Source organism: Rhinolophus hipposideros (genome assembly GCF_964194185.1).
Source record: "Rhinolophus hipposideros genome assembly, chromosome: 2".
Taxonomy (NCBI): Eukaryota; Metazoa; Chordata; class Mammalia; order Chiroptera; family Rhinolophidae; genus Rhinolophus; species Rhinolophus hipposideros.
The window spans coordinates 50,494,626-50,507,558 of NC_138048.1; the positions used below are offsets into that span (position 1 = coordinate 50,494,626).

Consider the following 12,933-nt stretch of genomic DNA (forward strand, 5'->3'; position numbering starts at 1 on the left):
AGTTTAATTCTTTAAGAAGCATTATCAAGTATTCAGCAAAAGATTCAAAAGCCATTCTTGTTTGATAATAATAGTTCTTCTAAAATCTTCAGAAAGATTTTAATTTCAGCCCTGTGTTCAAAAACTTGAAATAAAACTTTACTACTACTAAGCCATCAAAGTGCCTTGTAGTAGGGTAAGTCAGGATATTAGCTTCTATATCTGACAAAAGTTCACAGAACCAATGATGGTTAAGTTCACTGATAGTGAATGAAGTTCACTGTGACACTACTGGTTCCATAACACATGATATTTTCAAATATTTTACACAGAATACTTACTCATGACTAATACAGTGAATAAGCTTTAAAATGCCTAATGTTTTCACAAGCTTTGTCAATGAATGCAGCTATAGCTTTCCCTGCTCCACACATATTTCTACCACCTCCATTTGTAACATATCTTAGCAGATTCTACTTCAGTTTATACTGAAATAATGTTTTCTCAACTTGTTTGAAAATAGTTTTTTTTAAAAAAGAGATTTAATCTTTATTGAATTTAATTCACATATCATACAACGCACTCCTTTAACGTGTATGATTTCATTTTGAAAATATTCTTCATTATAGTTGGTCCACAGAGGCTATTTATAGAGGCTACCTCTACCGTCACTTCAAACTTGTCACTGACTGAGTAGTATTGGTAACATTTATCAACTGATCAAAAGCCAAGGGCAACTGCTCAAAATATTTGTCTTGCTTATTAATTGACTATTGATACTGTTCCCAATGTTCTCAACTCTCTGAGCAACTGTTCTTGCTGAAATAGCCTTAAGCAAGTTTCTTTCCTCTGGACACGTTTCTTTGGCTGCTTCAGTCAATCACAATGTAATGAACTCATCCCTAAATGACTTTCCTTGCTTGGCTAACAAATGAGCCACTGGGAAACTTGCTTTGATGGCAGCCTTGTTTTTGTTAATTTTATGAAGAAATTCAGCTGGGATGAGATATTCCGTTAAAAAACAAAAATTGTTTTCTGATGATTGCTTTTCAGTGAGTTGGGAATATTGCGATATGTCCTTAGTCTGGTAATATTAACATAATCTATTATTTTATGCCACCTACAGGGTCACTGAATAATAAATAATGCTGTACCACCTAATTTGATAAAACCATCCGTTCTCCAAAATAATCCCTACTGTGATTTAAAGTCATGACATTTGAAGTCCATTTTTCTCTCCTTATTTTGACATGGTAGTTTAAAAAAATTCACATTAGTAATTTGAAAAAGGAAACAAAAATGTCATGGCATGACCGTGCACGGGGCATTTGAAATACTATTGAGTAATGTGCTGAACACCCGTGTGAAGTGATGACAATGGCATGTACAATCTCTGTCCCGACTACTCACCTCTGCTATTGTAGCACGACAGCAGCCACAGACAATATGCAGACAAGTGAGTGCGGCTGTATTCCAATACGACTTCATTTGTGGACACTGAAATTTGAATTCCACATAATTTTCACCTTGCACAAAATATGATTCTTGTTTTTTATTTCAGTGATTTAAAAATGTAACAATCACTCTCAGCTTTTGGGTCCTACAAAAACAGGCAACTGGCTGACTTTGGCCAATGGGACATAGGGTGCCAACCCCAGTTCTAGAGTGTAGTCAGCCCTATGGGGATAGGTCTTCACCAAGGTTGGAGCTCATCCCTGTCCAAAAGCCTCCTAAAGATTGACAGAGGGATGGGTGCTCACCTTTAACTTCCTAGAAGGACCACACAACTTGACCTCCACGAGGATATCACAAACCACCATCTTCCAGAGCTCTTTCCTGGTGCGGAGTTAAATATTACCACATATCCACTGTCTCCTTTAACTCCATCCTCAGAAGTCAGTTCTATGGGCACATTTTTACAGACTAAAAATTTGACTCTTAGAGAAGTTAGGTAACAAGGGGATCTGAGACAGCCCTGGGATTGAATTCCAGGTCTCCAAGGCCATGCTCTACTCACCACCCCACACTGTTTCTATTTCATCCAAGCACTGGTCTCTGCCTGCCCCACATCCCTGCCCATGTTCTCCAACCAGGCCTTCTCCCAGGGGCATAGTGACTTCCGCCTCCATTATGGAGCTCTGCCTTGTCAGCACGGCTGGCCGTGCTGGCTTGGTCCTCTCCCTTACACTGCTGTGGCTCACATGCCCTTTGTACATACTTTTGATGACTACATGCCCTGGTAACCATAATAAACTGGTTGCCTAGATCCTGCACTCTTATCCCAACCCTTCCGTGAACCAGAAGGTAACCTTGTGAAAATTGCCCCTCTCTAATCTTCAGTTTCCTTCTAGGTAGAATCGGGATGTTTGAATGATGCCATCATTTTCTGAGCTCCATCGCAGTTTTAACTTTCTGTGAGTAAACTGACTTGTCACTATGTTTTATTACCCACATATCACCATAGCCCTTTATCAGTAAGAAATATAGAAGTGTTATTGCTGAGGGCTCAGAGAGCCATGGACCTTGATTTAAGGTATGTGACAAAGAGTCTATTAATAAACATAGCACCCCTGAAATGTTAATTGGTTGGCACACACACAGGACATTTAAGAATAACTGAAGAGATCATCTTGATCTCCAGCCAACATACAAACTAAAGAGGGTAGATAATGTGACAGTACAGAGGGGGGAGCAGCTGAACTGACAGATAATTTTACAAATATCTATTAGGCATCTGTGTTCGCAAATATCTATTAGGCATACTGTGTGTTCGCAAAAGGGAGTGGAGATCAATTCAAAACAAATATATAAATACTATAAAACAGGTGGCTGACCTTGAGGAGTTCACAGCCTCGTGGGTGATAACCAAGGAGCTAATAATAGAAACAGGGATTATAGAAATGTAGGAATCGAAAGCAATGAAGTTGCGGGGGGAGGTACTTTGGACTTACCTGCCTCTGCAGGGAAGTAGCCTGAGAAAGCTGACTTTATTGTCATGCCTTGTGATGCGTATCAATCGGGGGACGGAGAGCCTCACGGGATATTAATGGCCTCCAGGTTCCATTATTCCTGACGGTTAACCTGACTTGGTTCTTTGCACACAAGCACTAAGGGGGTGAGGGAGTGAGAATAGTGTGCCTCTCTCATATGTTGTTTTGCATTATATCCTTAGTATGAATTCCAGGGAGTGGAATAACTAATTCAAGGGGTAGAAATTTTCAGGCTTCTAGAAATTATTGCCTAATTATCTTCTTAAAGATTGACAGGAATTTCCACCCCTACAGTGGTCCTCTCATCCATCAGCAAACAATAGTTTCATTTTTAAAAAGCAGGCTTTTTCCCTACTCTGGTAGGTTAAAAGCAACAGCAACAACCACAAAACCGAGTATCTCAGTAGTATTTAGAGTTTCACTGATTTGACCACTAAGGAGTTTGGACACTCTCCACATATTTGTTAGGTTATTTGTAGCTTCTATTCATGGTTTTTGTCTATTATTTTAATGGAATTTTTCATAATGTCCTAATTAAAGTGTATGACATTTTTAGGTATTGTATGGATTAAAGATAGTAATCTGTGTCAGCCCTTCATTTTCACCCAGCCTTTCCCTCTTCTAAGGCCAAACCCACAGGCTGTCACTCCAGCCAGTACCCTCCCAATCTGGTGCCACATACCAAACAAAACTGCAATTTTGGGTCCACCTGTTGGCCCCTGCTTGGCTCTAATAGACACTGCTGAGCTCTGCTAAAGTAAAATTATTTTATGTGGGGACTGCTGCTACCACAAACCCTCTGTTCTCACCCTCTGTTCACTACTGCCCCATGTCTGAATCAGCTTCCTCCCATAGTCCCAGCGACTTCAGATGTTCTCTCCTTTCATCCTTTACCACCCGCTTTCTGCTTCTTTCAGGAAACCCTGGCTTTTCTTTTTTTCACATATGTAATTGACATATGACACTATTAGTTTTAGGTGTACAACATCATGGTGTGCCATGTTCATATTGTGAAATGATTACTACAATAATTTTAGTTAACAGCCATCATCTCACATAGTTACAAAAAAACACTTTACTCTCTTAGCAACTTTTGTTGTGATGCCTCTCTCATTATAATGTGATTATTAACTTGTTTCATAGTTTAGGAGGTTGTCAGGAATATAATAATAATAATACTAACAATATAATGAGGAGAAAGAGGAGAAGGAGAAACAGGGCAGTATGTGAAATCGGCCACATAAATTGTGAAACCCAAGTCATGGTTCAATGATACGTTTAGTTTGAACTCCAGAATGTTTTATGTTTAACAAACTTACAGCACTTACTAAATATAAAATACTGGTGTGCTTTATAGATATCGACTCATTTAATTCTCATGACAACTCTAAAAAGTAGATTCTATATGATCACATCTGAGGAATTAAAAAGAGATTAAAAATAACTTGTCCAAGGTCACAGAGCTAGTAAGTGGGGGTATGAATCAGGAAGTGTGCATGAGTGGCCAGGGCCATCTGCCCTGTCCCACTGCTTGTCAGCCTCTGCCCTCCCCCCACCATGCCTAAAAAGATAGCTGGGGAGGTCACAGAGGTGGGCAGGAACAATCCTCTTCACACATTTTTCAGGTATCCCTGGTAGGTTGCTTGTGGCTTACCCAGAGCAGAACCTGTGTTCTCTGTCATTGGAGTCTCTTTGCACCTGGAGCTCACCTGCCTTCGTATAGACCCTCCTCCCCAGCCTCACCTCTCTTCTCTCCTGCTCAGCTTTGCTCAAATCTGTCCTGGTAACCTAAATCCAGTTCCTCCACCCCTCCAATCTCCTTGCCCCTCCCAAAAGGATTCTCACTCAAGAAGGGGTAAATAACTGGGAGGAAAGTCAGAAAGAACTTTCTAGTACTTGGAGTTATTGAGATATGTAGGGGGCTTCCTCAAAGCAAATAAGCTCTCTATTCCTGGGATAGCTACTCAGATGAGAGGGAATTTAAGCACTTTTAAAGGTGGTTGGAGTAAACGATGGCTAAGATCTCTTCCAAACCTGAGATCCTGGGATTCTCTATTTTATAATTTCCTGGTGTTGTTTTAATTTGTATTTAATATTTTTAAAGCAAAGTCTCCTTTCCAATGTCCTGAGACATCTCTCTTCTCCACTTGTATTAGTTCTACCTTTAGTACTACTGCTTATCACAAAGAATGTACTGGGACACATCCACTTCATTTGGAGAGGTTTTTCTCTATCTTCCTTCTCCTACTGCCACCCTTTTCAAACATTCTGAATACCCTACTTCCTCTTAGGCTAAAGGTCATTTTTGACATATTTTTTTCCTCTTCATGTCCAAGTAAATAACTACTGCTGATAATTCTGCCTTCCATCATCACATGCCTGATTTCCAAGAATTTGAATCAAGTCCAAGGTCAAGACCAATAATTAGCTAATCAGCATTGAAATGGACATATTAATCCTGCAGTTATCTGTCTTTCTTTTGGTGATAGGAGGGCCTTATGGAAGAGAACTAATATGCGTTACGTTTCTTTGTAGTTTACAGAGTGTTTTCACTTGAATTCTCCCCTTTAATCCTCACAACTCTAGGAGACAATAATTATTATCCCCACTTCACTGGTCAGGATACTGGGGCTCAGAGAGCTGAACAGACTCAGGCTTGACGTTACAATCTGAGAAAAACAACCATGAAATTGTTAGAAAGTGTCTTGTACCAGCTGTCAGATCCCAGGCCTTCTGATGGTGCTGTAAGTTTTTAGGAGGTCAATAAAAATCAACATAAATATCTTCATTCCTGGCATCTCTGTGTAATGTTCATGTCTGGCTGAGCTGGGCAGGAAAATAAATGGGTCAGTTCTGTTAAGATCTCAGTTGGGGATTAACTGGTGGGCTGGGAAAGCTGAGCGGGAGGGGCCAGGTCAGGAGAGGAGATTGCCGCTGGTTATCTCTGTTCAGAGATGTTTGATGAGTACAATCCTGATCTAATCTGCCAAAAGGTTCCTTTTGTGCCCCAAGCTGCCACTACTGGCCTCTCCAGTGCCAAGGTTTCTGTCATAAAGCTGACACAATCTGAAAGGCTCATCCATCCCTGCCATCCAAGGAAGCAACTTATTAACATACATAGGGTGCCAAAAAAATGTATACACATGTTCAGCAAAGAAAAAAGTGTATTAAAATTGCAATAATATATACCGATAAAAGATGAACACAACTCACGTTTGACTTCTGTAATTACATGAGGCGCTCAAAGTGGTTACCATCAGCATAATTTTAAGTTCTTTCCTTACTTATAATGTGTATACATTTTTTTTGGCATCTTCTGTATGAGGTCTGCCAATTAAGTTCGCGAACTCATCCTATAAAAAGTGCTACATTCTTCATTGCTGAATATCACTACAGTCACCTTTGAAGTGCTCCCCTTGGGAAGCTATGCACTGACGCCAGTGCTTAGTCCACCCTTCAAAGCAATTTTGGAACTCTTTTTTTCTGGAATGGCCATCAGAGCTGTCGTGGTATTTCCCTTGATGTCCTGAATGTCATCAAAATGTCTTCCTTTCAGTATTTCCTTTATCTTCGGGTAAAGAAAGAAGTCATGGTGGGGGGCCAGATCAGGTGAGTAGGGAGGGTGTTCCAATACGGTTATTTGTTTACTGGCTAAAAACTCCCTCACAGACAGTGCGGTGTGAGCTGGTGCATTGTCGTGATGCAAGAGCCATGAATTGTTGGCGAAAAGTTCAGGTCGTCTAACTTTTTCATGCAGCCTTTTCAGCCCTTCCAAACAGTAAACTTGGTTAACTGTTTGTCCAGTTGGTACAAATTCATAATGAACAATCCCTCTGATACCAAAAAAGGTTAGCAACATCATTGCAACAAGTTCAGGAACTTAATGATCAGAACTTGTCAGAACTTAATTGTATGTTTTTTGGATCCCCACATGTAAAACACTTTGGGGACTTTGAAGCCAGACTTTGGAGCTTCAAAGAAGTTATCCTATACTTATAAGACACAGCCCATGACCTCAGCTTCTATTCTAGTTAGTTCAATTACATGCAGTTAAATTGTGGGTATCTAGTCAGGCAGCTACATTCATTGGCCCACCATCTTAAAGTTCCACAGATTCTCTCAGCCACAAAGCACAAATACACTTACTTTTCTTTCTCTTCCAAGATGTAAAGTGTTGGCAGGGAGTGGTATTGGGAGGCATATAGGTAAAAACTGTGCGTCTGAATTGGTTATTTATGCTCTCAATCCACAGAAAGAAAAGTAAACAAAAGCAGGTGTTATACCTAAATTAGGCTTTTTATCATTTAGGTCTATCTGTCTATCCATCTATCCATCCATCATTAAAAGTATATTTCCCCACTGTGCTGGGCACTGAGGATACAGCAATGACTCAGTCCCTACATTTTCCACATTAAGAGTTCACTGTAAAGAGTTCACTGCAAAGAGGGCCATGATTTAAGTGATGCCCTCATGAAAAATAACCTGCTGCACTGTCTGGTTTGCTTTTTTTTTTTTTACAAGAAAAACACACAATGAAAATGATATTTATTTTATTGCATTATTTTACTGACTAGAACGCCAGACTTATAGTGGATAAGTATAAAAATAACCAAATTCTTACAAATAATACTTTGCTGCTACAGTACTGAATAATTAGTGGAGGTTGTAATTATAATACAACTTTAAATAACATTCTCATAATGGATTTAACACAATCAATCAGGGGCTAAGGTTTAAAGGTTCGCAAAGAGAAATCCAAGACGTGAAAACTCAGAAAGTTCATATTCCAACCGCATGCTTCATTTAACCATAAATCCAGCAACACAAATCTTAAGAAAACTTAACAGCCACCCATGATGAAAGATCTTTTTTTTAAAGAAACAGGCCAAGGTAATACAGAAAGATAAGTGAGTTAGGTTAGTTTCGCAGGTAGACTGGATCCATCATATCCCTGTGTGGTCCCATCCTTCCTACCTAATGATTACACTTGAAGTGCATTAGACGTGTCCACAAAACAATGATAAAACCAGAATCTAATCTGTCCTCTTTAAAAATGCCAACGGGACAGAATCAGGCTAAGATTTCTCTCTTTTCAGACCTAAGTTGTCCCTTTCGGTTTCACGAGTTTTTCTGTGAGCAGTTTACACCAAACACGATGGATTGTTACGTTATTGAAAAGATACTTTAGCACAACAAATGAACTGACATTTAATACTTTAATGTTCCTAGTATTTTAACCAGTTTCCTTCTCTAGAGATTCGCAAAAAGAGAGGAAATTTTAAAAGAACACGTATAGTACTCAAAAACCAACTCTACAAAACTGTGTATCTGTTTCCAAAAATGCACACGAAGACCCCAGAATGCTGCTTTGTCAAGAAGGAAATGGAATGTCCCTTCTAATCCCCACAAAAGTTGCCACATAGGAAAAAAAAAATCTGACATTACGGGTAGTCTTAAACAAGATGCAAAATATGGAAATTCTCCCTCTCTCCAAAGTGCTTTAGTTTTGAAATCAGTGTTAAGTATTTTAGAAGTATGGGTCAAACCCAGGTTTTGAGTGTGTTAGGCTAAACTAAGCCAGGAGCAACTGGACTATACAATTCTAGCTTTTCCAGGCAAAGTTCATAGAGCTACAGGGCACCCAGGCACTTCATCGGTGGGCAAGATGGATTAGTAGAGGTCTCCAAAAGTCATGAGCAAAGGACACCCCTACCATGTCTGCTCTGGGACTTTCACATCTGCACAAATAGCATCCTTCAAAGACGTTTTCTTGGGCAGCCATCGAGCCCTCTATTGCAAAGATGCTGCCCTCCCTTTTAGGCTTACGTGAACCGTTACCTTTACAAGAACTTAATAATCACATCTTAGTTTTTGACCCCAAACGCTATCAGCCAGCTTGATTACACTATCCACTCACAATTTGGGCTCTAAATGACTTAACTGCTTCTGAAAATAAACTTTTGTCCAAGGAGGAAGATTTGTCAGCATTTACAATATTTAACTGATATTTCCCCAACTCTGACACCATTAAAAAAACCGTAATTCCAGTAAGTGGGAGCCAGGGCCTCACCACAGGAAAAAGGCAAAGTGGCCCTCAGGTGGACGGCTAAGTCTGGCTGTTTGTCAAAAACCCAGGTCATCACCTTATACCTCCTACACCCAAAGCCACGTACCAATATGCTTCTTGCTAAGCACGAGCCAGCCACTATTTTGTTCATGATGACCACAAGTGTCCAAGAAATACGTGTCACAACAAACCTGAAAGGACTTTTTCAAAAAGGGATTCAACATGTTTTGCTCTTCATATCATTAGTTTAGTGACTGCTTAATAATATTAAGATTCTTTATAAAAATTAACTTACACTTTAAGCCCACTCTCTCACGTCCTCTTTGACATTTAAAGTACTCTGGATGGTGAGGCATCACCAGGAAGGGGAGGCAGGGAGGTACAGTGGGAAGAGCAAGCCTGGCAGAAGGGTTTGAATCCTGGTTCTTCAAGGGAAGACATTTACCCTCTCTAAAGGTTCCCATATGTAAGAAACAGGCACTCTCGTGCCCACCTCACAAGGGGTGTGGTGAGGCCGAATACCTTGCAGGGAGCCTGGCCATGATGGGAACACCGGAGGGGCTAGCTAGGACCATTCAGACTTCCTATGTTGTCTCTAATGCCCCGGGCTGGCTCGTGGGACAGAGGAAAAGACTTGAGAAATAAGACCTTTTGTTTAGGAGCTTAAGCAAAACCCGCCCCCCCCCCCCTATGCTACCCGATGCATGGGGTCCACCCCTCTAGAAGTTTAAGTGTCTCCTGGGCAGTAAAGAGTCATTTTCCCCTTCCTCCCACTTCTCCCAGCCCTGACACTTCAGTCCGGAGGCTGCGGCTGTCCTAGCAGGTGTTTTCCCTGGGCCCAGGCAGGACCCCGCTGGAGGGAGTAACCCCAAGCAGGCGTCAAGTCAGCCGCGCCCTTCCTCGCCCAGGGTGGGCAGTTGTCATTGCCGTAGTCACGTTGTTTTCATGCCTTCGACCCTCACACTCTGGAGATGCACCTTCCCTACCCCCACATGCCCTCTAGAAATTGCAGATACTATGTGAACTCAGCCCTGCAGGGTGTCTGCTTTTTTCACAGTAAAAGAAAACAACATTCTTAATCTACTTCATATGCACAGGAAATATGCACAAGGATGCTTCATATCCAATATACACAAGGATGCTTCATATCCATTCACAGGAAAGCATCCTTGGAACTCACAGGACATTCTTTTCTGGACTTTGGGGTTCTTCTCAAGAATGCCTCTGAGACAGAACACTTCATTTTGTGGAACTTATGGCTTCTTGCACTGATATCAGAGATGATCTGTCAGCTGTGATGTCCGCTAAAGGGGGGAGACGCATATGCCTGGGAATGGCACCCCCACTGTGGCTCTGGTCCTGGGGATGAGCAAGGATCTGATCAAGAGCCAGGAAGCTGGGCCACCTCAGGAGGGAGCAAGTCTGTTGGCTCAGGTGAGCTGAGTGCAGGAGCCTGGAAGTGTCCAGGTAGATGTGTGGCCATGAGGCGCAAAGGGCTGTTTGAACGGGTTAGCAGAAAGATACAAGACCCAAGGTTTCAAAAAGGACATGCTCTGAAATTTTCAGTTGGCATCCACTGACAAAAACAGAATTCTTTTAGTATCTATCTCATGAGATGAGTGCAATTTAACTACTAAGAGGCCTCACCCCTGACTAGTGTACCTGCTGCAAAGGGTGAGGGCTTGTGGAGACCACGGGATAGAGGAGTTTGCATTTACAACTGTCAGGATGAGGATTACATAAGAATAAGCATTAGATACATTCTGAAGAGATTAGAAAATCTTGACGAAACTACCATGCCCAGGACAGAACTGTCCCCAAAGATTACCCCATTTCCAAAAATGTGGGTGCCACTGAGCTGCAAGTCACAGGGTGAGAACACAATTCTCTGTGTTCACTTCATTCAAAACTAGGATACTTCAAAAGCAGGGGACGAGAATAATCACAGTTCCACAAGAAGCAGGTAAAGACACTGAGCACTGGATGTGCTGCGCGCTCAGGACCCACGTCACAGGCATAATAAATAAGACATGTGGAATTTCCTTCCTACAGGCAAACTCTCAACCCCCTACCTGGCCAGGAGTCTTTAGTTCTCCAATGCTGACTTGAATTACAATCATGTTTCTGGAGGGAACTATGTAGTAGTAGAAAGACACAAATTATTGGATGAGTGAAAATAAGTTATGTCTTCAGCGAATAAATAGCTTTGAGCAATTGGTTGAAAAGCTGACACCGAGTTTATGGACAAGATGAGGGACTGAAGCAGGGATGCAGCACTAGCAGGTAAGCAGATTTACATGAGGCTCCATCCCAGCTCTAGTCTTCCGCAGGCATCCACACGGCTTCCCAAGGCCCTGGTGTTTCAGGAAATGGAGCTTGCGTATTCAGCCTACTCCTCTAACCACAGTCAGCTGTAGGAACTACACCAGCTGCTTTCCCTTTAGTGGTGAAATACCAGCTCAGACCAAACCTGCACTCGGCTTTCCATTCCTACTCCATCTGTAGCAGCCTCTGTCTCAAAGGTGAAGATCCGAGTCCCCGACACCATGCCGTGCCCCAGCCCCTGCAGCTCTGTAACTTCGTCCAGGGCCTGCCCCAGCACTAGAGCCCCTTGCTGCTCGCTGGGTCTCGCTACGGGGCAGCTGGATGCCTCTGACTCACACCAAATGGCAGTTATTTTGCCCTGACCCAGACTTATCTGAGATTTAATGGCAATGGGAAAACATACTTTGAAATCAGTGTGTCACCCTGACTAAAAAAACAAACGGGAGTTCTGTGCTGTAACTCACAAATTTCAATTCTTCATTTTGGGAGGTTGGCTTGGAAACCGTAGCACTAGACGACCTAGAAACATATTAAAATATTGTTAAGTTAACCTACAGCTTCTCCAAACCACTCAGGTTGTTTAGCACATGGGTACTGACAGGAAAACAACTAAAAAACCAGGATTTTGCTGTAAATGATTCACCAAATTGAGGCCTATGGAAGTGCCTGGGGAAAAGAGGTCTTTCTGGACCAGTCTTGAAAAGCATCCAAAGGGAGCTCTCACTACCCATTTGACTAAAGTGCAAACTAAGAGAAAAACTGGGTCCTTGCAACGGTGCCTAACAATCTGCCCTAGCTGACGTGGTCCCTGGAGCCAGTGGCCAAGCTGCAGTCCCTCAGAGACGCTCCTGGTACTGGCCTATGTTCACATTCACAGTAACGAATGAGCAGCCTGCAGTGTCATGTCCACAGGTTCCATCTGTCCCCGCCCACGGTGGTCATGCCCCTCTCGCCTGTCCCACTTTCTCCTGCCACTCCAGGGTGGCTCCCCAAGTCCTGGGAGCAGCCAGCCGGCGGTGCCCCCCGGTGCAGTCCTCTGAGCAACAGAGGTCTCCAGCCCTCGCTCAGAGCAATGAGCCCCTCTGTCTTCTCCCTTAAAAGTAGTCTCTCCTCCTGCTCTCATCACTGATGAAAGATGGGTTATACTGTCCCGGGAAAATGCAAGAATGCCGTGATCCTGGCAATCCAGTGTAGGCCGGGTAGAGTCCATTTCGTTCAAGTTCAGGATTCCTTACACTTGTGGGCTGGTAGCCAAAGAGAAAAGAAAAAAAGTCAATTTATTATTTGTGGGTTTAAAATGTAATAGTTTATTTTATTTTTTTCAAAAGAACGCTACATTTTAATAAACCTAAAATGGAGGCAGTTATACATAGCAGAGCAAGGTCTGACCTAGAAGTCAGGAACCCCCTAGGCCGTGTCTTTATGGAAACTGGGATACCTTTGCCCATATTTTAAAAGGGGATTAAAAAAAAACATTAATCAAGGGCAGCTGGGTGATTTTCGACCAACAAAGGAAAACACCTGGGTTAATGATTATCTTGATTATGATCAAGATGAATTATATCTGATGAT

At 42.1% G+C, this 12,933-nt stretch overlaps 1 protein-coding gene across 3 annotated transcripts in view; it reads right to left on the bottom strand.

Annotated features, from left to right (window-relative positions):
* Positions 1 to 7,503: 7,503 nt before the first annotated feature.
* Positions 7,504 to 12,933, bottom strand: part of HEG1 (heart development protein with EGF like domains 1) — a 94,615-nt gene continuing 89,185 nt past the window's right edge. For 2 of the 3 annotated variants that reach the window (XM_081068745.1, XM_081068744.1), the window contains exon 18: positions 7,504 to 12,605. In XM_081068745.1, coding sequence (XP_080924871.1) covers positions 12,456 to 12,605 — 150 coding nt within the window. In that variant the 3' untranslated portion in view covers positions 7,504 to 12,455. The remainder of the gene's footprint in view (positions 12,606 to 12,933) is intronic. The other variant, XM_081068746.1, reaches the window with a different exon arrangement.